This window comes from Syngnathus scovelli, chromosome 5 (assembly GCF_024217435.2).
Source record: "Syngnathus scovelli strain Florida chromosome 5, RoL_Ssco_1.2, whole genome shotgun sequence".
Classification (NCBI taxonomy): domain Eukaryota; kingdom Metazoa; phylum Chordata; class Actinopteri; order Syngnathiformes; family Syngnathidae; genus Syngnathus; species Syngnathus scovelli.
The window spans coordinates 20,745,456-20,772,389 of record NC_090851.1 but is presented as its reverse complement, the minus strand read 5'-3'; the positions used below and the strand labels follow the sequence as shown (position 1 = coordinate 20,772,389).

Below are 26,934 nucleotides of genomic sequence, written 5' to 3'. Positions count from 1 at the left end.
ACATGTCTGGTCTTGATGATGGATTTTATTAAATTTCCCCCAAAAATGCAACAAGTGTGACTTATATATTTTCCTTCTTTACAATTAGGCGAGCTCGGCAGCCGCCGCAGGGGGCGGCAAAATCATCTGTTGAAAAATTCCGCCCCTGCATTTTTTGCCGCCCACTCCAGTGCTCTCACTCCCACACGGTCAACTATGACCCAAGAGCGCTTAGTTGCTTTGGGAACAATATCTATTAAGAATGAATTTGCTGCGTCGCTTGATTGCAGGTAACTGGTAAAAGAATTTTCTAAACAAAAAGCTCGTAATGTGATTAAGAGAAGCTCACTGATCATGCACATTTTTTTGGTATGGAACATACACACAACATATTTGTGTATGCAATTGTATGTCAAAAATAGCCTCAATAGAAATAGAAACAATATATATTTTGGTTGTGGTAGTAGTTCAAAAATAACTTTGAAATTGGTGGTGGTGGGGGCACCATTTTTGGAAGTTGCAGAGGGCGACAAATACCCAAGGCACACAGAGATGAACAACTATCCGCACTTGCACTCGTAGTTATAAGCAATTTGGAATGCTCAATCAGCCTACCATGCATGTTTTTTGGATATGGAGGAAACCGGAGTGCCGGAGAAAACCCACATATGGGGAGAACATGCAAACTCCACACAGGTCGTCATTGTAAATGAGAAAATGTTCTCAATTGACTTACCTGGTAAAACATTGAATTTGAGAAAAAAAAAAAAAAAAAAAGGGAGGGCCGGAAGTGGAATCTAACCCGCACCCTCTGAACTGTGAGGCGGACGTGCTAACCAGTGCACCATCAGGCACTGAGGCAGAACAATTTTTTTTTATTGTTCCTCTGAAAAATAAGGACTAGATACCAGTCATTTATTCATAGTTAAAAGTCTAATTCTCAATCAGCATGCAACAGTGAGTTTCATGTGAAATTATATAATTTGTCCATTCAAGGCACAAAGACTGATTAAAATGTACAAACTATTTGATGACAAAAGCCACTCAAAAGTATGAAGAACCTGAAGCGGAGAACTAGCATAGTTGTCTTCAATTTTTGGTGACAATCTAGTTTAAACCCGGGCAAAATACGGCCCGCGGGCCATATAAGGCCCTTTGTGCGTCTCTGTCCGGCCCGCAATCATAAATTACATTTGATTACAACTTAATAAATTTAAAAAATCTGTGTCGTACATGCAATACAACTGTGCTGCTTTTATTTTGAAAGGCGTCGCACTTCCGTGTAGCGTGCGTGCATGTGAGCTGTGCGTGTAGGTGAACAGCGCGAAGTAATGCTGCCCTCAAAATGTGTGCTGACGTGACGAAAAGTTGACGAGTGCCGTGTTTTCAACAAGACATGGACTGCCAAGTATTTCTTTACAGAACTGAAAGGTAAAGCCGTGTGCCTGGTTTGTGGCACACAGGTCGCTGTGTTTAAAGAATATAATTTGAGTCGCCACTACACGACCAAACATGAGGAAAAATACAGAAATATGTCTAATTAAGAGCGCGCAACAGAGGCTGATGCATTGCTAGCAAAACTGCAAGCCCAACAAGGACTTTTTATCAAACTTCACACCTACAGAGATGCAGCGGTCAGGACAAGTTTTGTCATTTCCCGCAAAATTGCCAGAAAAAGTAAGCCGTTTACTGACGGAGAGTTTATTAAGGAGTGCTTATTGGACTCTGTTGCACTGATATGCCCGGAGAAAAAGAGCGCAGTTGAGAATGTATCACTCTCCCGACGTACCGTAACACGGCGGGTTGAGGACAGTTAAAGAAAGTTAAAGAAGTTACGAATAAATTGTACTGATTAATGATTTTTTTATTTGACCTATACACCACAATTTCACATAGCCTAATATAAATATAAACTGAATAATTGTAGTCTTCTAATTACCGGTACCAGCTATTTAAAATAAATAATTTTGTGCATATTACAATGGAATAAAGTTGAGCAGGTTTACATTATCGTTGGTGTGGCCCTCTGACATAACTCAAGTTTTTCATGTGGCCCCTTGTAAAAATTAATTGCCCACCCCTGATCTAGTTGAAGAACTCCAGCAGCAAGCTCATGCAGGCAGTGGAACCTTATCGGAAATAATCACCTACCTCACAGAACCACCAATCTCACAGCATGCATCATTACTGGAGTATTGGAAAAGAAATAAAGAACCCTTTCCAGACTTTGCTCGATTAGCAAGAGCGTAACTACCTGCATCTTGCACAAACATGGTGAGTGAGTGCCTTTTAAGCTCTGCATCCAACATTTTGGATGGACTGAGGAATAGACTCTTTCCTGCTACAAAGTGGCAAAGTGTTCTGTGGAGCGATGAATCCAAATTTCAAATTGTTTTGGGAAATTGTGGACGCCGTGTCCTCCGGACCAGAGAGAAAACGAACCATCCGGCATATGGTCGCAAAGTTAAAAGCCAGCATCTGGGATGGTGAAGGGCTGTCAGTGCCAATGGCATGGGTGACTTTCATGTTTTTGAAGGCACCATTAACGCTAAATGGTATATAAAGGTTTTGGAGAGACCTACGCTGCCATTCAAGCAACGTTTTTTTTCATGGACACCACTGCAAGAAATTCAGACCATGCTAAACCCCACCGCACGTGTAACAACAGCTTGGCTTAGTAGTAAAGGAGTGAGGGTACTACACTGGTCCCCAGTGAGTGGCACACTACGAAGCGTAAAATACGACAACGGATACCCCTGACTATTGATCAGCAAGAATGGGAAAGAACCACACCTCGAGAGCTTAAACAATTAGCATCCTCATTTCCCAAACATTTATTGAATGTTAAAAGAAAAGGTGATGTAACACAATGATAAACATGACCCTGTCCCAGCTTTTTCAAAATGGTGTTGCAGCCATAAAATTCCAAGTTAATTATTATTTGCTAAAACAATCAAGTTATTCAGTTGGAACGTGAAATATCTAGTCTTTGTAGTGTATTAAATTAAGTGCGGGTTGAACATGATTTGAAAATCATTGTATGTATTTTGTTCAACACAACATCCCAACTTCATTGAAATTGGGTTTACGTTAGAAGTTTTTTCAATAAATATACAACATCAATGTAAAATTTAAAAAAAAATCACTATCAATATGAGACTGTTAAACATGAAATAAACAATTATTTGTTGTTAAAGTTAAATAAAATTTTAAATTGTTTAAAATTAGAATTTTTTTTTAGATTATTAGAAGTCCTGTCCATCCAAGAAGTATGACAATGCTGTTTGTATGCCCAAATTACAAATGACTAGAGCTCAAATTGTGTTACACTAAAGTTAAAATATGCAAATCAAGTGGTAAAGAAATGCAACTTGCTTCTAGAAGATAAATAAATAAAATTAGAATGTGCTGTCCTCGTGTGCATGGGAGGGACCAGCTCATGATCGACCACAGGAAATGGCCAGCCTGTGACGAATCATTGGTGCTGGGACCTACCTTCCGCACGCGAGAGCTGTGCATGTGTGTGCGTATGTGTTAAAGTTAAAGTTAAAGTTCCAAATTGATGAAGATTGGCTAAACTTTTAGTATAAAGAAATTTTCTAGACTGTTGTCTATTCAATTTACACCGCAGAACCGAAACATTTTGACAGAAAAAAATGAGAGGAGACACTAATCCACACTAGTGCATGTTAAGTGTCGAGCCCACATGAGAAATTCGAAGAAAAAAATACCCACAGAACATGCTTTCAGGAATTGGAAGAAGCTAAATTGTGAATTTAAGATTTTGCAATGCTACATTTAATAGGAATAATTGATTGGTTGTGTTATAAGATTATACAAAATTCTAAATGCAAGCTAAATCAGAGATTGAGTTCTTCAAATTTAAAAACAAAGAAAAAATTCAGATTAATATGCCAATTGTTTGTTTTAGTTAAGTTTTTTTTTTTTTTGAATTGGTGGATTGTTCTACCAGGAAACCTGAGTTGAAAATGATATATGAATGTTGTGTGGTGAGCTGGGACGAATTGGGACCAATGTGATAGGAAGACTCCTTTTTGGAGACTGTGTGAGATACATATGATGAGCATTGATGAATGATTGCCCGAATGAAAGGTTGAATGGTTGAAGTCGTTGGCGACTACTATGGAAAGTTAGTAGATCGACTTTGATGAAAGAGTGATTTTGAGCAGGTTGAATGTTAGAAAGAAACACGTAGCTTTTGGATTGATAACTAGAAAAAAAACTGGAGAACCAGTAACACATGTAGAAGATGTGTGAACTGAGAAATTAAGAAGCGTTTTGGAAAGAAAGTCAAATTAAATGATGATGGAATTGTACGTAGTAAAGAACGCATTCTCCCAAAAAGTTTGTCAAGGTGTGAGGCATGGGCGTTGCCAAGCCTCAAAAGGAGTGAGTGAGTAGGACAGATAGTGGAAGATAGTAATAATACAACACTTTATGACAATGAATTTTCGAATACATTTGGTGTTATACTGTGGTAAATTTTTTGCTCTGGTGTAGATAGGTTAGCAACACGAGAGATTTAGAGGTTCAAAAGAAAGACAGTTAAAAGAAAACATTTTTGATTTGGACTATTGCAGGCTAACAGGAACATGAGAACGATAAGAACTACGAGGTGGGATCCAATTTCATTGGGGAGATTGAGAATTCACAGCACCATACTCTAAGTCACATTTTTGAGCAAGCATGACAATAACATGTGAGAGGTCAAGACATACAGATCAGGGCTTGATGTGGAACGCAGACCTCAATGAGTTGATTTTCAATAATGATACTGAAGACAACATACTGTCCGATTAAATTGGAACTATAGATAAAATGTAGCTCAAAAATAGGATGAGTTGAAGGATTTACGATATAAAAACGAGACCGCTGTTATTAGAAGAATTTGAAGTTTGGTAAACAAACGTTACCAGCAAATTGATGGATGCAGCTACATTTGGAGATAGTCTTACAAGTTTGATGTCCCAGCCTGTCATTCTCAGTGTCAGGGTCCCTGAAACCCAATCCGAGACTTCGCCTGCAGCCATGAACAACTACAAAATGGTGCCTGGCTCTGAAGCACCTTTGACCTTCGGCGAAGGACAAGAAAAGACTGCTGTTGTACACTCCGGAGGAAATACAACATCCTCGGGGACGGAAAAGACAGTGAAAAGCGGAGGAACTCACAATGATGAAAATTGACTCATTTGAACAATGGACTCATTCAAGAGTGATGGATGGGGTCGCTCTGAAGCAACAACAAAAGAACACCAACTTGAGAGGGTGAAGTGCGGCAAAAAGGTGTGGACTTGGAGTGTCTGACGACCAAATCGCACTCAAATCGCACTCCTTGCTACGGCGTTACCAAATTTGGCGGAGCTTGGTTCAAAGTGTAAGGGAGGTTCATTGTGCACCGAGTTTGACAGAACTGAGGAGGTTTGATAAATAAAAAAAAATAAAAAAAAATTGAAAAATACGTAGGGCTACAGAGAAAAGCATTATAATCAGAGATTGAACGTATTTGGATAAAACAAATAGGCTAAAACGGTAGGAAACAAGAGCAAGATCTGATATTTTGGCTGATCAAGCTTAAGACATAGAGGTCGAGTTATATAAATTTTAGAACAGGACATTTGGCAGTCAGGAGGAAGCTAGGTTGCTCAATGTACCTACTCAATACAATAGCAAGGTTTTTTGTACCACAGTGGAGGTTGGATGGTCAGAAAGTTAGGTACGTTCAATTTTTGACATTCACACAATCATGCATAGGAGTCACAAGGCGACAGTTAACAAGACAATGACTGCAATAGGGGCCACCTACGACTGCACCGACATGAAAAAGTAGAAGTGAGAGAGCAGAGTATGGGATTATATGCTAAAACGTCTGCTATACAGTTACCAATAGGAGATTCTACCAAAAGAAGCTACATGAGAGATGGATTAGAATCCCTTTGTCTGTGTGTTCTGTGGTTGTGCGTAATCTCTGTAAAATTGTGACAGTCTGTTGTCGTTCGTCTGAACTTTGTATGCCGTTTTGTGTATGTGTGCGTGCAGGTGTGTGTGTGTGTGTGTGTGTGTGCGCACACCCTGTGTGGGTGCGAGCGTGTGAGGAGAAAGAAGGCATGGGTAAGACAATCTCTTTTAAACCAGGAGGCAATAAATGGGAACGCCCCTGTCATAAATAGTCTTTGGTTAAATGGAATCATTAGGAATTGTTCAAACTCTTCCCGCAAACACTCCTATTTGCCAGTTAAACGGGCACTACAATTGACTACGAGAGTTGCAAGCAACAAATTTACTGCCGCCTGATTTTTCCTCACAGGTCGACAACCGCATCAATCCAGGAGACTGGGTCTACATCAAGGTCATCTAAAGAAAGAACTGGGCCAGCCACGACGGGAGGGACCATTCCAAGTCTTGCTGACTACACATGTTGCATCCAAGGTTGCAGGACCCACAAATGCATCAACGACGACTGCTCTCCAGGAGGAAACTGGATGGGAGCTTTGGACATCACCGCTGTGTGCCAGGATGAGAGAGACGTTTTCAAGGTGTAAGGGCTCTACTACCGACATGGCTGCACCATCGGACGGGACCTACTTCATCCAGAAGTTCAGAAGCACTGCCTCACCTGCATCCTATGAGTGCACGTGCCTGTTCAGTACGGATCATGGTTTTGTGGTCACGAGTGTGTGCGCCAGTGTGAGTGACAGACCACACCTACAGACTAGAACATCATCAGCTGACGAAAACACGAGCACATATACAACTTCTTAGGCGTGACAGATGTGATAATGATAATGAGACGTGGATTGCGTAGATGCTGTTCTGTTGAGCATGTATTACGGAAACTTGTTCATTTGACCATCAAATATGCTTCGCAAGTACTGGATACACTGATGTACTGTTTCTGTGTTTTTCTTTTTATTTTTTATTGATAGCATTCTGGTCGCCTAAGGCAGAGGGACCGTGTAAGAATTTTCCTGCTAATAACATCTGGCCAGCAGGTTTTTTGCTTACACAATGAGTTTGATCTGGGGTATTAAGGTAGTACCTCATCTTCACTGGAAAGTGTTGCTATCATTGTTTTTTTTTTTTTTTTTTACTATTCTTCTTTCTTCATTATACATGTATATATATTTGTTTTACTTGTCTTTGTTGTTTGGGGTGACATAATCATATGATAAAACAGGAGGGAGATGTTAGGGTTTTCCAGGTTATCTTTATCATAGGATTATGTTGGAATGTAGACTATAATGATTAACCAATCTTGTCTTGCTCTCACAACGCAGTAAAATAAAGTGGTTGCATTCTCTGCTTGATTGACCAGCTGCAGAGGAAGCAATCAAAGTTGTTCTGTTTCCCACAACATTGTAAAACACCCCCTGCTCTGATCTTACCAGAGGCCGGGGTTCACCAAACCTGTCAACTCTCAACCCCCACTCTGTTTCTCTTAATAAATATGCCCTTGCAGGGTGGAGAGTTCAGACCTCCATTCAAACATCGCTGCACGCACAGCGACGAATGGACTCTCCACCTGCAGGTGTCTAAAAGGACTTACTTGTCTCCCGTGTGGTTCTTGCAAAATAAGTTGGAGTGAGCGAATCTCTAACAAATGTTGTGTCGCGAATGCACTTTAAAAACTGTAGTATTTACATTTACAAGATGCCAGTCACATATCATGCTATAGCAGTGATCAAATTTGACAATACAATTAATGCTGTTACAATATTGAATCATGTTTTTTTATTTTATTTAGTTTTTTAAAATTCCTTACCACATTGTTAAGTTCCAGAGTTTTGACCACAGTCCCAAAACGCTGAACTAGTTTCTTAACTTCAGAGGGGCCAGTGGGGGTGTCAGGAACATTATTGATCACCAAAAGGCTACTCCAACTAACTGGAGATGAATTCTCCTGAATGAAGCAGAACAAAGTTTGCTAAATCAATTATCATGCAGTTTTACAGTAAAACTGACCTAAATTCCTGCAACGTTAGAGCCAAAGTTAAATACTGCTATCAGTATTACAGTATAATATTCCATTAAAAGCAGTATGTATTGAAAACTACGTCTGTAGAATATAGCACCAATGTAAAGGGCATGATGTTAGAAAATAAAAAAATTCCTCCACCAACACATCCAATGAAAATGTCCCCTTCAATGAAAACGAAACAAATGACAAAATCATTCAAAACATGGAAAACTGGCCCTTTGAACACTTCATTGTGCTAAAACATTTTGTACATCTAACATCATTGAATTAACAGGAGTATTCCTTCATTGTGTAAAAACAATTACCAATGTGTTCGGCCATCCGCTGACGGCGGGGGGCGTGGGGTGCTACCGGTGTGTTGGTCCATCCGCGGACGGGGGGGGGTGGGGGGTGGGGGGGTGGGGGGTTTGGGGGTGCTACCGGTGTGTTCGGCCATCCACGGACAAAGGGCGGGGGGCGGGGCAATGACATACCAGCTCTGCCAAACCCCTGAAGCCGACTCACCGAACCCAGATTAAGAACCACTGCTGTAGAGTTTGGATAGCAAAGTAAAGGTATTGTTACTTCAAAGTAATTCAAAATACAACAATGTATTTTGAATACAACAAAAAATGCTGGCAACAAAAGTGAGTATACCCCAAATGAAATTGTCAAAATTGGACCCAAATGTCAATATTTTGTGTGGCCACCATTATTTTCCAGCACCGCCGTAAGCCTTTTAGGCATGGAGTTCACTAGAGCTTCACAGGTCGCCGCTGAAATCCTCTTCCACTCTTCCATGATGACATCACGGAGCTGGTGGATGTTGGAGACCTTGCGCTCCTCCACCTCCCATTTGAGGATGCCCCACTGATGTTCAAGAGGGTTTAGGTGTGGGGATATGTTTGGCCAGTCCCTCAACTTCACCCTCAGCTTCTTTAGGAAGGCTGTGGTCGTCTTGGAGGTGTCCAGCGTGTGTGGCGGCAACCAGGTGAAGAGTACAAAGACTAGTGTGTCTTGCATACAGTCAAGCATGGTGGTGGGAGCGTCATGGTCTGGGGCTGTATGAGTGCTGCTGGCACTGGGAAGCTACAGTTCATTGAGGGAACAATGAATGCCATCATGTACTGTGGAATACTGAAGCAGAGCATGAGCCCCTCCCTCCGTAAACTGAGCGGCGGAGCAGTATTCCAACACGATAACAAGACCTAACACACCTCCAAGATGACCACTGCCTTCCTAAGGAAGCTGAGGGTGAAGGTGATGGACTGGTCAAGCATGTCCCCAGACCTAAACCCTATTGAACATCTGTGGGGCATCCTCAAACGGAAGGTGGAGGAGCGCAAAGTCTCCAACATTCACCAGCTCCGTGATGTCATCATGGAAGAGTGGAAGAGGATTCCAGCGGCGAACTGTGAAGCTCTGGTGAACTCCATGCCTAAAAGGGTTACGGCGGTGCTGGAAAACAATTATGGCCACACAAAATATTGACATTTGGGTCCAATTTTGACAATTTCATTTGGGGTGTACTTACTTTTGTTGCCAGCATTTTACACATTCATTGTTGTATTTTGAGTTACTTTGAAGTAACAATACATTTACTTTGCTATCCAAGCTCTACAGTGACTACTTAACATTGTCTCAAAGTGTCATTTCTTCAGTGTTGTCCCATGACAAGATAAAATTAAAACCTTACAGAAATGGGAATGGTGTACTCACTTTTGTCAGATACTGTGTGTTTCTACCCTCACCTATGGTGACGAGCTGTGGGTCGTGACCAAAAGAACAAGATCCTGGATACGGGCTGCCAAATAAGTTATTGCATAGTGTCTGGGCTTCCCCTTAGGGATAGAGTGAGAAGCTCATTCATCCGAGAGGGACTGCTCATCAGCGTTGAGAAGAGCCTGAGGTAGTGGCTCGGGTATTTGATTAAGATGCCTTCTGGACGACTTCCTGGTGAGGTGTTCTGGGCATGTACAGGGTTATACAAACTACTGTGCCACCGCCTAGCTGTGCAACGTGGCATTATACCCCCCAAAAAATAATAAAATTGGAATAGAATATTACCAAAAAAAATCCATTAAACGGGTTCCAGGATGGAAGGGCATTTACTGTACTAGGGCCAATTAATAATGGTATTTTCCTGTTGGATAAAACAGTTAATCCTGTGAGTGAGAATAATAACTTACCAATGGATGAAATGATTGCATCAGTAGATTGTAGAGAGCCACCTATGCAAAAATATCAGGTTAATCCGTCATTGTATGAACAGGACGTATATTACATAGGGCTCATCACACTTTTCTCATAGCCAAGTCAAGTTTAAACGTGTAATGTAACTATAACTTAACTTATTTCAAAAATTGTGAAATAAGATTGTTAAAGTTGAAGAAGTTGAAGAAAAATAATACATTGCATGTCAAATCTGAAAGAAAGAAAGAAAGAAAGAAAGAAAGAAAGAAAGAAAGAAAGAAAGAAAGAAAGAAAGAGAAAATACAGAAAGACAAATACTAAATAAATATGAAATCAGAATAGTGCACTGCTTTATTCAAGATATGCTCAGGATTTTGACTATCAAAGAACCATCTGGGGAATCTAAGGTAATATTTGCGCTAATATAGGTCATCATGCAACTGTAGAAAACAAGAGATCTGTTTAACAACAAAACTGGAAAAATGATAAAAGCCTTACTGGGGTATCAATGGAAACAAGCTCTTCGATATTGAACATCTTCACTTCACAGTCTTTAATCTTTGCAGGAATGGAGGTGTGAACTTTAACAACCTCTTGTGCAGTCTTCAAGTCTGGCAGAGACACAAGAGCCTGACATAAAAGGACATGCAATTAATGTTTCATATGACATTAACAGAGAGTCTTTCTACACATTCAAAATCCCATTCTTTTTCCAAATCCTAATTTCCAGACTTCTTGGCCAAATCTAACATACCACTGCTCAATCAAGTGTACAGTTATTACGGATAATTGATGTGGAAGGATGAACTGATGTGCAGAGGTGGATGGTTGCCTTTACAAAATCCATTCTGATAATTGTACACCTCAAAGGGCATTAAGATTGCTTACTTGTTGCGATTCTCTTTGGGAGTGATGAGGACGAACAGGATTAGGAATTAATATATCAGAGGAACAGCTCAGGTGGGACGGTTTGGTGATAAAGTCAGAGAGGTGAGATTGAGATGGTTTGGACATGTGCTGAGGAGGTATATTGAGAGAAGGATGCTGAGGATGGAGCCACCAGGCTGGAGGAGGGAGGCAAAAGAGGAAGTTTATGAATGTGGTGCGGGAGGACATGTAGGTGGTTGGTGTGACAGCCGAAGATACTGTCATGTAACATGGGGGTAGAGATGGTGCAAATGGCAGAATATGGATTGTTCACAGGAATAAATTGGCAGAGCTGAAATTCCAAATTTGTCCAAAAGATGGCGCCAGACCAAAACGGGGGACCAAAAGAGGGGCCAGAATAAGCTAAACCGGTTAAAATGGATATAAAAAAGGAACACGGTGTCAGAGTGTGAGTCACGCATGGAAGCACAAATGTGATTTTTATTTTTATTTCTTTGCTTGGCTAAAAATGTATTCTGTAACCGCTTTAAGCAATATTATTTGTCAATTCGATCAAGGGACCCGTCACTGAGAATAGTGGCGTGACATAAATTGTTTGGAGAAGCACAAATGTGATTTTTATTTTTATTTCTTTGCTTGGCTAAAAATGTATTCTGTAACCGCTTTAAGCAATATTATTTGTCAATTCGATCAAGGGACCCGTCACTGAGAATAGTGGCGTGACATAAATTGTTTAGAAAAGTAGGTCAAGGGTGAAAAGGGGAAGTGAAAGGTTTTACCACTAGCTGTGCATTTGGTGGAAAGTACTGCGTGGTCAGGGCGGAAACAGCTGCTGAAGGCCACAGATAACCAAGCGTGGGGAAACTGGCCAGTTCCCTCTATGGGCGTGGGAAAACTGGTCAGTTCCCTCTATAGGCGTGAGAAAGCTGGCCAGTCCCTTCTATAGGCGTGGGAAAACTGGGCAGTCTTACCCTATAGGGAAAGTACAGGAGAAAAGAAAGGGGAGGGGGGGGACGGAGAGGTCTATAAAAGGTCCTGCAGGAGCAGCTTCAGGGCTTTTTCCCCCAAAAGAGCTCTCATACGTGAAGAGGCCCGGAGGAGTTTCAAGATTTTTTTCCAAAGTCCCAAAGATCTTTGTGTGAGACGCAGGATCACTGGACTGAAATTAACTTGGATTTACTCCTAAAAATTGGACTGGACAACTTTAAACGAGAAATTGGTGAGGATGACCGTTTTTATGTATTTTAGCGAGAGGGGGGAATAGTCATCGGGCCGCCGGCTTCCTCGTGGCCAGCCTGTTTCTCTAATTTGGATTTTAGAAGCAAGATCGAACTGATCACTCGACTTTGCTTCCACCAAAAATAGCACGCAGCTGGTATTTACCTCTTCCCTTTTTTATGAACTGTGTTTTGCAATCGAATTGTTCTGGGATTGAATGATTTTATTAACACGGGTATCAGTGAGTGAAATTGTTCAGTTTCGGGAGTAATTGAGATTTGTAATTCTATTCCATGTTTCTACAATAAATGTGTTTTGTATATTACTTACTTCGTTGTGCGCGGATTTGTACTGAATATGCAACCGAAGGCTCAGGCCCGCTTCCCCTTTTAGACGGGCCGCGTAAAAAGGAACTCCGAACAAGTTAGAGACTTAAATAACTTCCGTAGTTATCTGAGCCACGAGTGAATTTCGATCCGTTCGAAAGTTGTTTCGTCTGAATAAATTAAAGGAAGTGTTTAAATCAGATTATTGGTTTTGTGTAGAACGGAAAGTTATTCAACTATTTGAAAGACTCAGGCCCGCTTCCCCTTTTTGACGGGTCGCGTAAAAAGGAACTCCGAACAAGTTAGAGACTTAAATAACTTCCGTAGTTATCTGAGCCACGAGTGAATTTCGATCCGTTCGAAAGTTGTTTTGTCTGAATAAATTAAAGGAAGTGTTTAAATCAGATTATTGGTTTTGTGTAGAACGGAAAGTTATTTAACTATTTGAAAGGCTCAGGCCCGCTTCCCCTTTTTGACGGGTCGCGGAAAAAGTAACTCCGAGGAAGTTGGAGAATTAAATAACTTTCGTAAATATTTAAGGGAGGAGTGGATTTCGTTAAAAGTGAATTGTTGGAAATTTACTTCTTCTAAATAAAATAACGACGACGGTTAAAATAAATCATTGGAGTTGGAGGAGAATAAAAGTATTTCGATTGTCCGTCGGGCGCGGCCCAGTTCCTAAAATTGTCGGGCCGCGTCAAAAGTTAAACGGGACACGATCAAAAAATAGACTTGCCTTCCAAATTAATTATTGGGCAAATCTAAACAGAGCACGACATTTTTATCCGGTTTAGAATAAGTTATTCTTTTTAAAGCAATTAAGAGGGGTGAAGAACTCCGACGGTTAAGAGCTAGATCTGCGTATACGAAGTTAGAATTAATCATATAAAGTGCATTAATTTTCTTCTTAAATGCTATTATTGTCACACTTTTATTAATTCGATTCTCTTTCGAATAAAAAAGTTGGTCGGCTCGCTGCATGAGCGACCAAGTGGAACGGACCCATATCAACATTTACTTCGGCAAAACTAGTGCTTGGGTGCGCTATACAAACGAATCCCTGAGGTCTTAACAAAGACATCTAAAAAATATCCGTAACGAATAAGAACTTCAAACATTAGCGGGGAGCCATCAATACGATGCGGTCACTTCGAAGTCCTGCCTCGAATTGAGTTACTCGGCACGAGCTTCGGGTGACTTGAGAGGGATTGGCGTCGTACAGAAATTAGATTGATTCCGGTGGAGTTAATTTAACTCGGGTGGTTAGATTACGGACGAATCTCCGAACCCGGTTAAAACAAACCCGTTACCGGGAAGCCGGGGGCACCTTAATCCGAGAGGTGCGTTTGACAATACACAGAACAGAGTGAATAGGAAATGATTGATCTGCTACAGAGACCCCTAATGGAACCAGCCAGAAGAAGAAAAAAAACACACAGTAACTTGCCAATGAGATTAATTGACAATGTCATACAATTTGTGAACCCACTGTCACATGTGATGCAGGATTTGAGACTAGAAGCAGATAGGAGATGAGACTGGGACAATAAATTCTGTAATAGGACTACGTTGTACAATCCCAAAACATGGTAACTTGCCAGTGAGATTAATTGACAATGTCATACAATTTGTGAACCCATTCTCACATGTGATGCAGGATTTGAGACTAGAAGCAGATAGGAGACGAGACTGGCAAAGTAAGTTCTATAATAGGACTAGGTTGTACAATCCCCTGTTATTAATGCACTCATGAGGTGTGCCATGGTACAGACATTGATGGGTTGTCGATGAAACAGAGTGGTTTCAAGCTTCATCTGAGTCATCAGGTGGGGACCCTTCTTCTTCAGTGTTTCGATGACAGGCCCACAACCCCTCCAGAGGGCTCATCAACAACAGCTGGCATCCCAGGTGTGCCCCTTTCTGCTCTTAACCTTTCCATCCCACAGGTGCCGTTTTTGGGACCCAGGTGGCATTCTTTCTTTTAATCCAGAGTCAGCAGCTTGCTTATTCCGCTGTGGTTAAGAGGGCTTTGATGGTTTGGCATTGGGTTGGCCTCGGATTCCCAGGTCTTTAAGCAGCTGGACAGTTGTTTTGCCCATGACCAACCTCCCATCTATCCAAGACTTGTACCTGTCCAGGACCAGGAAACGTGCAAGTAACATCTTCGCAGACCCTTCTCACCCAGGACACAGTCTGTTCAAACTCCTTCCCTCCGGACGGCGTTACAGAGAGCTGTACGCCAAAACCAGCAGACAAAGACACAGCTTCTTCCCTGTCTGTCGCTCTGATGAACTCTCACCACTCATAGAGACTCAGAGTCTTCACTGTGCAATAACATCCTGTTCTCACTTAAATATTGTTAGTGACCTGAATGTTGTCAGTCACTTAAATGTTGTACAGAGGCTGTGATCAACCGTAGTCAAATTCCCTGTTTGGCATGCACAAACTTGGTCAATAAAACTGATTCTAATTCTGATTCTGAATCCTCTGCAGCCAACAACTGGGCAAACCTTTCCACCCATGCTGCTCAGCGTCAGGTGCCAGCTCAGCCTACTTGAGGCTCTTGCATTCGTGGGCTTCCTCAACAGCATCCTCTCAGGGTACAGTCAGCTCTATTATGTGAACCTTGTGCACTGAAGAGGACAAAAGCACAAGATTTGATCTGAGGATTGTTGTAACGATCTCTGATGGTAAGCAGAGCCTTTGATTCAGGTCCGCCACTAACCTCAAGTCTTGTGCTCCTCCCGCTGGCCTAGGTCAGGTTTTGTACTGGCTGTGGTCTTTGTTAGCTTCACAACTTCTATTCTCCAACACAGCTGCAAGACATTTAAGCACCAAGTTGTGCCGCCAGGTGTCAGGCTTGTGTCAGGCTGGTCTTGCAGCCCACCAAGAAGTGCTTCAGTTTTGCTAAAGAAGGGCAGAGTGAGCATGTTGGGTCTTCTTCATATCATTGGTTGAGGTAACTGGGTGAAGGCAGGACATCATAAGTTGCTCTCAGGATGAAGCTGGTGTGAAATGCTTCAGAGCTCGTTCCAAGAGAACCTCCTTCTCTCTACCCCTTCCCATCTCATCCACTGCCCCTTCTTTGCCTGGGAGACAGTCATTGGACACCGGGCTGCCTGCTCCTGTCAGCACAGCTCTTCAACGACGCGACCTCTGCGTTAAATAGGAGCTGCCTGGTTTGTCTGCTCTCTCCAAGGCCAAGCCCTCCTCTCCATTGCTGCATGAGGCCCACAATGTTACGGTGCCTCAGGTCTGCCTTTGCCTATTGTGTAACTATGCTTGCAGGTCACATGTCTGCCTTTGCCTGTTGTGTAACCATGCTTGCAGACCACTTCCTTCCGGTTATCAGAGTAGGGACCGTTTGGGGTCCACATGAGTCCCAGGATTCAGTTAGTGTCATCTCCGCGGATGTTACCTTGGACCAGCCGCAGCTGCAACTCTTGACCTTGATTCCTGGAGTAGATGTTGCAGTCTCAGGTATTGTGCCGCCGATCATCTTTCTCTTCAATTTCATTCCTGGGTCAATTACCGAGTTGTCTGCTGGTGAGTCAACTTCCGCCCCTTGCAGATTCCCCCTACCATAGGTAGCTAGCCTATAGCAGGCCTGGTGGGGACTTTCCCACCTGCTAGCTGTCTTTTCAGGCTCTTGCTCGGTAAGAGCCTTTATGTAACAAAAGAGCTAGGCTGGACGCAGAAGACATGGAAGGCAAAATGTTCTGACAATGTGTAATTTAGCAACTCAAGCTTACATAGAGAAAAAGGCTGCACCTAACACTGTCTGATTTGAAAGACTAATGATTTATAAAGAAAAACGTTTTCATATAATTGACAAATATATTGGAATCCAAGAACAACATTTTCACAACCTATAGGTACATGTAAAAGTCTATAAAATGAGATTTTTTTTGTGGCGCCATCATTCCAGTAAGAATAGTAAACTGCTATGCCAACAACAAGGCTTGGATTATAAGTGGGATGAAGGGCCTCCTGAATCGCAAGAAGCCGGCCTTCAAGGACGGTGATAAGCAGGAGCTAAAGCAAGTGCAGAGGGAGCTCAGGGACAAGCTCAAGATGGCGAGATTACTTTATAGGAAGATGTTGGAGCAGAAGCTGCAGAGGAACAACATGAAGGAGGTGTGAGACGGGATGAGGCTGCGGCCCAAAGCAGGGTGGGTAGGTGATGGGCAGACCTCACTATGTGTGCATGGGAGGCACGGTGAGGAGCAGAGTGAGAGGACCGCAGGGAACGGTGTTTTGCCATGTGCAAAAGTTTAGGGACGACACCGCAATTGTTGGCTGTATTAGACATGAACGGGGGGAGTACAGGAGCCGGCGCTTCACAAGTAGGTCTGACTCCAACCACCTGCACCTGAACACTGCTCAGTCCAGGGAATTGGTGGTTGACGTCAGGAGGCTTAGGCCTACTCCTGAGCCAGTGACCATCAATGGAGACTGTGTGGAGAGCAGACCTGTAAATATCTTGGCGTGCTGCAAACTCGATTGGTCTGCTCACGTGGATGCTTTGCGTAAAAAAGGACAATGTACTGTACTTCCTCAGGCGGCTCGCATCCTTCGATGTCTGCAATGTGATGCTGCGGATCTTTTATCATTCTGTTGTGGCGAGTGCCCTCTTTTTTGCGGTGGCGAGCTGGGGGGAGGGCAACATCAAGAAGGGGGATGCCTCCTGCCTGGAAAAACTGGTGAGGATGGCGGGTTATGTTGTGGGAACAGAGCTGCTTGGTCTGAAGTCTGTGGCAGAACACCGGGTGTTGGCCAGGCTGCTGTCCAAGGACAACCCCGTCCACCCACTGGTCACTGTCACCAAGCGGAGTAGTAGTGGAAGATTTATTCTCCTTTTTTTTATTTTGTTTATCATTTTTGTCATGTCTGATGTCTATTGTCTATTTGTTTATGTATTTATTGATTGATTCATAATATTTTGCATGTTTTTACATGTTATGTAACCACTGCATATCTGTTCTTTAACCTCCCGTGTGCCCACTCTTGGGTGTGTATGCTGCACTGGCAACTGAATTTCCTCCCGGAGCTCAATAAAGAGTGTGGGTGCATGTGTGCGGTGCCGTCCATCCACCCATCCTGTACCCATGTATAATACCCTGCCCACAACATTTATTAAGGCAAAAATGTGAAATATTCTCAAGAAATTAAGTAAATCCTGACTAAACATCTTGTATATGATGCACAGGAGAAAAATCTACCATTCAACAAGGCCAAAGTGTCAGTGCTAAGTCGGTAACTGATACCTTTCCAACTGATGGAGCAGAGATAATGTCAATAAGATTTCCAAAAGGCTGGATGAGTTTAAGGACATCACTCGCTGACCAGTCACCACCAGGAATTTCTGTGATCAACACCAAGCCCTTATATGGATTACAAAAATAAAATTAGTAAGCAATCAAATAGTTTTACTCAAGATAATCTAACAGACATGAGCAATGAGGAAAAAGGCGATGGACAACATTCCACTAATTTCATCATGAGAAGATACCCAAACCAAGTTGAATGATCAGGTAATATTGATATTCATTCATTCACATTTCAAAAATGTTCATAGCTATTGATTTTTTTCTCGTTACACAACAGAATTAATCCTATAATGGATCCTCACTCCTTCAAAATTCTACAAACGACACGCAACCAAGATATCCCAGCTAAGAGACTGTTGCACACGTTTAAAATACATTAAATGTATAAACATTAAAATGATTAGAGAACACTCAACACTCAATCACAATTTTATGTATGCATTTACCTTAGCAGAAGTGTTCATGTCAGCCTCACTCACTTCGGTAGAGAGGTCTAAAACAAACAAGGGCAAAATGAGGGCATATAAACAATACTGTTAAAATTTCTGGAATCAAATCTGTTCATGCAAGTTTATGTGCCAAAAACACATTTTACTTTACAAGGCTTTTCCAATTAAAATGCAATCAAGTGTTACAAACGGGCATGGTCAGAAGCATAACAAGGCAGTGGTTAGCACGATGTGGTTGCAACAACTCTGGCCATTCCGTATCAACTTTGCATGTTATCCTTGTGGTAACAAGGCTTCTCTCAGATTGTGTCTGATCAAGTTCCTGCAATAGTCCAAACATTTGAGGATAATTGACAACCTCGCTTGTATAAATGATTCATTCTAAGCCAGGGATGTCAAACTTCCTCCTCAAGGGCCATTATCCTGCATGTTTTACACTAGATTAACTCCTTTACAAATCACAAACTTGACCCCTTTACCGTTTGTCAACCATGTGTTGACTTTTCCTCCGTTTCACCCTGGTCTGTGTCCTTTAAACCCCAAATATCACGGTGATAAATTCTACTGGTTTACGTTTTAGTTGTGGTCTATATAAAGGGGAACAATGATGCTTTTGTCTGAATTCCTTGTTTTGATGCCATCACAGGTCCCTCTTTCCTATTTGTTCTTAAGTGCGGGTCAGAGCAAGCCATTTTGGTGTGGTCTCTTTAAATGCAAATTAGATACTTCACACCTCTCAGACCGCAAGATGTGCACCTCCCTTTCTTTAGCCGAGGTAGTGTTTACTTTTTCCCCCTTTATTTAAACGAGGTAGCGTTTACTTGCGCCGCAAACTTTTTGATTGATTAAAAGATATCAACGACAGAAGACTTGTCCGTACAACCATACATGACACGTAATAAAATGAATCCCCTCACAATATTTATGAACGTCTTGTAAACAAGCACTGTCAAGCTACGACGTAAACTGATTTTAAAAGCAAATAAATTCGATTTTCCATGAAACGTGTCCTTTAAATCTATTTTTATCTTGTACACAAACAGTTGCAGAGAGCAGCTTACTGGTCAAATGTTCTGATGACACATCACCATTACCACTTCCTAATGTCTCTGAGTCTAACCATGGTGGTGCCCTCACTGACTTTTTTTAACTGGTGCGCTGATAACCTTCTTGACTTAAATGTTGCCAAAACTACAGAAATTGGCATTGAGTTCAGGAAAATAAAGTCAGAACCCAAAGCCAGCATTATACACAACCAAGATGTTGAGTTGTGGATCAATATAAATGCCTGGGAACTAGGTATGGGAATCTTCACCATCAAAGCGATACGATACACATCTCGATACACTGCCAACGATTCGATGCAATCACGATTCATGGAATTGCCAATGATAAGATGCGATACGATTCTCCCATCTCCTGCGATACGGTGCGATACAGTACGATTTAATTTTAAAACAATGCGATCCAGTGCGATACGATACGATGCAATGCAGAAGAAAAATACACCATGGAATACATAGTTCAAGTTTTGGCACTTGAAGCATTAAAGCTGGCTGTGCTTTTTTATTTTGAAACACAGGAAATGCAACATAGAGAATGATTAATTGCAGGTCTCTCTGGAACTTTAGGGTATAACCTTCAACAAAAATTAAGGAAGAAAGATAGGGCGTCCGTGATGGATTTCGCCCGGGCAGAACTGTTGGCAAGTGGCGAATGAAATAACTGGGGTATTCGTGGCTCACTTGAAGGTGTTGCAGGAACACTGCTAGCTGACGTCGCCGCTTCAGATGTGTAGACAAATTCATTGTGCTGCCTGTGTATCTTATAGCTGCACGACAGAGTTTACATATGGCCGTTATCTTATCCCGCTCTCCATCTTGTTTGTAGAACCCGAAATTTGGCTGACTTGCCGCCTCTGTACAATTCGAAGAAGGTCAGTTTGGACCCGCCTATTCGCGCGAGACCTGAGCCAAGACTTGAGCACAGACTTGAGTAGTAGGAGTGACTGAAACCCAAAGACCCATTTCTAAAAAGTTATAATTATAGATATTAATCGATTTTTATCGATGCAAATACCGTATTGGCCCGAGTATAAGATGAGGTTTGTTGCATTGAAATAAGACTGAAAAAGTGGGGGTCGTCATATATTTGGGGTCTAGACATTAGACCCATTTTCACTTGTGCGCAGCGGTAAGTTAAAGGTTGCTGGTAGCGACTGAGTATGTTGCTGTGATCGTGTGCGTCTTTGACACAAAGTGAGTGTATACATTTCATTGTTACTACTGTCCACTGTTGTGCCGTTTGTCCGATCGCGGTTTGCTTCATGCGCGCGCCGTTTGATTGACAGCTCAGCCGCGCTCCTTTGAGTTTGCCTCGCATCGTACGAGTGGCCATTACGCAGCGGCACGGCGACTAACGGTCGCCAGCAAATGTATTTTGTTGTCTCGATCGATGACTTATGTTTGGTGTGTTGCCGAGAGTATTTCATTTATGGTTATTATTATTTTTTGCCAATAATCTAGTAAAGCAATCAAAACTGAACCACGTCTTCCCTCCTGTGTTCTGACCGAAACCCAGGGGCGAAAAGAGCATAACCACCCGAGCCAACCCGCTATACAGTCCTCAGGCTCACAAACAATAGCGGTGGCAGTTTGCATTAATTTATTGCAATGTTTTACCTTATTCAGATTTTTTTCAAGACTACAGTTAGTTAGACTTCACTTTAATGGTTAATGCAGTTATTGAAATGTTGTTGTTTTATCACAGTAGATTGGTTTATTTACATTTCAAAAACCAGAAGCCATTCATTTACAAATGTGATTGCACGTTAGTTTACATACAGTAACCTTGCGAAAGTATTCGGTCCCCTTGAACCTTTCAACATTTCGCCACATTTCAGGCTTCAAACAAAGATGTAAAATTTTAATTTTTTGACAAGAATCAACAAGTGGGACACAATCGTGAAGTGGAACGAAATTTATTGGATAATTTAAACTTTTTTAACAAATAAAAAACTGAAAAGTGGGGCGTGCAATACTATTCGGCCCCTTTACTTTCAGTGCAGCAGACTCACTCTAGAAGTTCAGTGAGGATCTTTGAATGATCCAATGTTGTCCTAAATGACTGATAATGATAAATAAAATGCTCCTGTGTGTAATCAAGTCTCCGTATAAATGCACCTGCTATTTGATAGTCTCAGGGTTCTGTTTAAAGCGCAGAGAGAACCATGAAGACAAAGGAATACACCAGGCAAGTCCGAGATACTGTTGTGGAGAAGTTTAAAGCCGGATTTGGATACAAAAACATGTCCCAAGCTTTAAACATCTCTGTGCAAGCAATTATATTGAAATGGAAGGAGTATCAGACCACTGCAAATCTACCAAGACCCGGCCGTCCCTCCAAACTTTCATCTCAAACAAGGAGAAGACTGATCAGAGATGCAGCCAAGAGGCCCATGATCACTCTGGATGAACTGCAGATAACTACAGCTGAAGTGGGAGAGTCTGTCCATAGGACAACAATCAGTCGTGCACTGTACAAATCTGGCCTTTATGGAAGAGTGGCAAGAAGAAAGCCATTTCTCAAAGATATCCATAAAAAGTCGTTTAAGGTTTGCCACAAGCCACCTGGGAGACACACCACACATGTGGAAGAAGGTGCTCTGGTCAGATGAATCCAAAATCGAACTTTTTGGCCACAATGCAAAACGATATGTTTGGCGTAAAAGCAACACAGCTCATCACCCTGGACACACCATCCCCACTGTCAAACATGGTGGTGGCAGCATCATGGTTTGGGCCTGCTTTTCTTCAGCAGGGACAGGGAAGATGGCTAAAATTGATAGGAAAATGGATGGAGCAAAATACAGGACCATTCTGGAAGAAAACCTGTTGGAGTCTGCAAAAGACCTGAGACTGGGACGGAGATTTATCTTCCAACAGGACAATGATCCAAAACATAAAGCCAAATCTACAATGGAATGGTTCACAAATAGACGTATCCAGGTGTTAGAATGGCCAAGTCAAAGTCCAGACCTGAATCCAATCGAGAATCTGTGGAAAGAGCTGAAGACTGCTGTTCACAAACGCTCTCCATCCAACCTCACTGAGCTTGAGCTGTTTTGCAAGGAAGAATGGGCAAGAATTCCAGTCTCTCGATGTGCAAAACTGATAGAGACATACCCCAAGCGACTTGCAGCTGTAATTGCAGCAAAAGGTGGCGCTACAAAGTATTAGCGCAAGGGGGCCGAATAATATAGCACGCCTTGCTTTTCAGTTTTTTATTTGTTAAAAAAGTTTAAATTATCCAATAAATTTCGTTCCGCTTCACGATTGTGTCCCACTTGTTGATTCTTGACAAAAAATTAAAATTTTATATCTTTATGTTTGAAGCCTGAAATGTGGCGAAATCTTGAAAGGTTCACGGGGGCCGAATACTTTCGCAAGGCACTGTATATAAATGTTCAGATATTAAGATGTGATACAGTTTTAGCATGATTTGAAAGAGGCAAAATAACATTTTTTTATTTCAAATATATTGTTATGATCATTTGTTTCAGATGTAATTATTTTCTGTATTAAAATTTAATTTGGTGTTCAAAAAGTCTTTTTTCAAACTTGAGTCTTGAAAAAGAGGGGGTAGTCTTATAATCAGGGCCGTCTTATATTCGGGCCAATATGGTAATTTAGATACGATGCATCTCGAGTTCTTGTGCGTTTTTATCGATGCAGACGTTTGCAAATCGATGCAACTGCATCTTACAGGTCGTATCGATTTTCTGATGCATATCGGTGAATCTTCCCAACCCTACTGGGAACTGTATTTGATTCACGACTCAAACTTGAAGCAAATTGTCAAGAGACAAACCAAAGAATTAATCTTCTGTGTAAACTAAACCCCCAACATTTGCAAGTTAGTGTTCTGTGTCTTTTACCATTGATCATTTATCTGCTGGTTTAATGGCCTATCAGTGAAACATAGGAACATATGTAATGTTGTAAATGTATGTTGGAGTCAGTGACATGCGGTGAGGTTCATGACTGGGAAGGCACCGACGTCACCCCCAAGTAAAATTTGTCCAGCACCTAACCGTGTCACAAAAAAGCTTGGGGAACTCTGCTCTAGTGTGGCTTATTCATTATTTAATTTGAACTATTTTAATTAAAATCTCATATCAGCAGTCTTCACACATTAAAAACATTCAATATAGCACATGAAATCAAAAACTTGTTTTCGATCGTGCGTACCACTCCGTTCCGAAGTCCCATTGTCCGAATCAAGCCTTTTAACTCCGGAGTTGGTCTTCCTTTACTGATGACCTCCTGCTTCGACCGAAAATCCACAGTTGAAAATCGTTTGGATATGTAATCCTCCATTGTAAAACGAAATGTAAAAACGGGGGAAAAAAAAAGTAAAACGAAACAAATGGACGACTGCTCCTCAGTTGTTCACTGTAAATTTGAACTGGAGATCTCTTCTACAGGTAGGCGCATGAAGCATCCCGGGATCACTAGCACACCCTGCCATAAGGCTGGAGAACCTTTTTTCGTAGCCTCCGTAAGATCTCTTTTTAAAGCCGTTTTGTTCATCTAAAGCAGGGGTGCCCAATACGTCGATCGCGATCGACCGGTCGATCGCCTGGCCACCACTGGTCGATCGCGTGACATTAAAATGTTTTTGGGGTTTTTTCGCACTTGACGCGTGCGCAAAAAAACGGCGCTAACAACACAACACTAACACGCGAGCTCGCGAGTTCCCTCCAATTGTCAGAACCCAATTTTTTCTCTTAAACTTAAGAAAGGGTATAAAAATGAGTGGGGCAGCTGGACATAGTTAAAAGATAAAAATAAGTATATAAGTACGTATATACAAGTATAAAGTATGAAGTATAAAAAAGTATATAATTTTTTTTTAGTGGGTAGATCTTTGTGACTTGGTCATTTCAAATGTAGCTCGCGAGCTGAAAATGTTTGGGCACCCCTGATCTAAAGAAACACGACGTTACAGATGACAAAAAACACAAGACATTAGATACACACCAGCTTAACTACGGAAATTAATTAATATAGCCACAGTGTTTGAACACTTAAACAGCGACATAAAAACAGAGAGCAGTTCAGTCTAACTGCATAGCCTGTCAACATAGGCAGCCGCTCCTCCGAGCGAATCGTCTTCGGTTTTAAAATAACTATAAAAATTCAGCAATTTTGGTTTAAAATGATACAAAATAATTGAGATTAAAAGGAAAATGACTTTATAATAAAAACGATTGAATTTGTTTTTCCCCTTTTCATGATGGCAGGGGAGGCGTAGGGGTTGCCTCCTCTGACCGTACGTCCCTGGTTGGAGTATGTTGGAGTCCAGCAGAATGACTTGCATTCTCTCTGGAAGAAACGTGGCCCAGAAGGGAAAAGGAATAGTGAGGCAACAGTGAGTTGATAATGACCTCAAGTCGACGCTTCAAAGTGTCCCCAAGGAAAACCAATAGGTAGTCCAAGTCATTTATCTCGTTTACTATCAGGGTGCTGAATACTGACAGAAGTTTGGTTTAAATTACTATGTGCGTGGAGTTTATAACTAACCTATTTAGGCTATCCCTCTCTTGTGACAAGGATTCTGTGAGAGCTGCTGTCTGACTCTCTTATGAGCTTGAGAATTTTTGGAAATTCTTATTTATGTCTTCATGCACGGGATTAATTCATGAACCTGTTCTGAACTTGAATTGCCCTGAGCCCTTGTGTGCACCTCTTGTCCATATGCTGTCTGTGTATCTCAAACACTATGGTTTATTGGTTTTGTAAGATGGGTTGCGTTTGTGTGCAGTACACTGAAAATATTTAATTTCCTATTTTTAGGACAAAAAAGGTCATTTGAATCAGAAACTAAACCTGATTGAAATGATCAGTTCATCAGCAAGTACTTCAGAAGACTGATAATGACCGTGATGATTTGAATTTGGTGTGTTAAGAGATGGAAAGCATCTAAAACATGCAGGACAGTGGCCTTCGAAAACTGGGTCTCAACGCCCCTGCTCTAAGCCATTTGGAACTCATTCTTTCTCCATGACCTCACTGAACTCCTCCACCGTCTATCTTTTTTTTTTGCCTAAAAGATAACCCAAGCGGCACTTCCATTTGCCTGTCAACACCAATCAGGTACTTCCAAAGTTCCAGAGGCCAACAAGGCCAATTGAGACTATCCCTACATTTTGATAGTTGGTGTCAATCAATCAGTTCTAGGATTACTGCTGCACAGACGTATTTTCACTCAGAGCTGTGGTCAGCCGCACGCACGCACGCACGCACGCACGCACTCACGCACTATTTTTAAATAGATTTGCGGCAGAATATTTTATTGTTAAAGTTTAGCTGCAGCAAAACATCTGGTTTCTAGTATTTTATTCAATAGTTACTTCATATGTTTTATTTAAGTTTTCATTGAACCCATACTCTTATTATATCAAGATATCTGCCGTGATTATAGTGCTTTGAAACCTTGTTCAAATCATTCAGCCCTAGACGCAACCTGAACTGTGTTATACAACAGTAAAAAAACAAAAAATCTGATTTCTCACCAGAGTCTTTCTTTTGAGAGTTCTTGTCTGAGTCTATAGTAGGTCTACTGTAAACAAAACAAAAAAAACACAAATTCAGAGAAGCCAGAGTGAGTTTAACAATGGTAACAGGTGGAAGAGAAGGTGGCCTTTAAAAACACAAACCTGTTACTGCAGACAGAATCAATTGCTGGCTCTGGTATCTAAAATGGGGAATTATAACAATTTTGAGTGCAATGTACATTTCACAGACATTAAATATATTACATTAAGAAAGTTTCTGGAAATCAGTTCCCAACATTTAAGTAATAAAAAGGAGATTCAGTAATTTTTTAATCACATACTTCGGTGAAATATAATAGTCCTGGTTTTGCATCAATGACCATATTTCATGCTCTAAAGCAGTGGTTCTTGACCTGGGTTCGGTGAGTCGGACTCAGGGGTTCGGAGAGACCGGCAGAGCCTCCACTGCGGTGGTGCGAACACACCTGATCTGTCGTGTAAATTTGTGATGACTCATATCTGAAATGGTCTCGCAACGTCAACAGCAGATGTCACACTGATTTGCAGGTATGTCATTTGTTGTGAGTCCACTCATTGTGTTGGTTCAGTTCTTTTAACAAGGTGATATTCATACACGGCTCATTTTGTGCACCAGTAAAAAACATCTATGTCTTCAATTTGAGAAAAAAAGATTTTATTTTTTACGATAAAGGGGTTCGGTGAATGCGCATATGAAGCTGGTGGGGTTCGGTACCTCCAATAAGGTTAATAACCACTGCCTCATCTGTAATGATTCAATGCAAGGCTGTGATATTAATTAAAACGCACTGTCAGATAGCTTATAATTTAAGTTATTCAGTAGATAGAACACAAATTAGTGATTAGTCTGTAATATGAAAATCCTAAAAACGAGTACTGTATTTTCACAACCATAAAGTGCATCGAAAAGTCTAAATTTTTTCCCAAAGGAGATGTAGGGCGCCTTACAATGCGTGTGCCTTATGTGTGCACTGAGTTC

At 41.5% G+C, this 26,934-nt stretch overlaps 1 protein-coding gene across 7 annotated transcripts in view; it reads right to left on the bottom strand.

Moving 5' to 3' along the window:
- LOC125969619 (zinc finger protein 638) overlaps positions 1 to 26,934 on the bottom strand; it is a 155,889-nt gene that overhangs the window by 56,276 nt on the left and 72,679 nt on the right. For all 7 annotated transcript variants that reach the window (XM_049721895.2, XM_049721886.2, XM_049721887.2 and 4 more), the window contains 7 exons: positions 26,079 to 26,116; positions 25,935 to 25,981; positions 18,356 to 18,402; positions 17,847 to 17,963; positions 10,646 to 10,777; positions 10,144 to 10,185; positions 7,760 to 7,897 (listed from right to left, as the gene is read on the bottom strand). In XM_049721895.2, the coding sequence (XP_049577852.1) occupies positions 7,760 to 7,897; positions 10,144 to 10,185; positions 10,646 to 10,777; positions 17,847 to 17,963; positions 18,356 to 18,402; positions 25,935 to 25,981; positions 26,079 to 26,116 (561 nt within the window). The remainder of the gene's footprint in view (positions 1 to 7,759; positions 7,898 to 10,143; positions 10,186 to 10,645; positions 10,778 to 17,846; positions 17,964 to 18,355; positions 18,403 to 25,934; positions 25,982 to 26,078; positions 26,117 to 26,934) is intronic.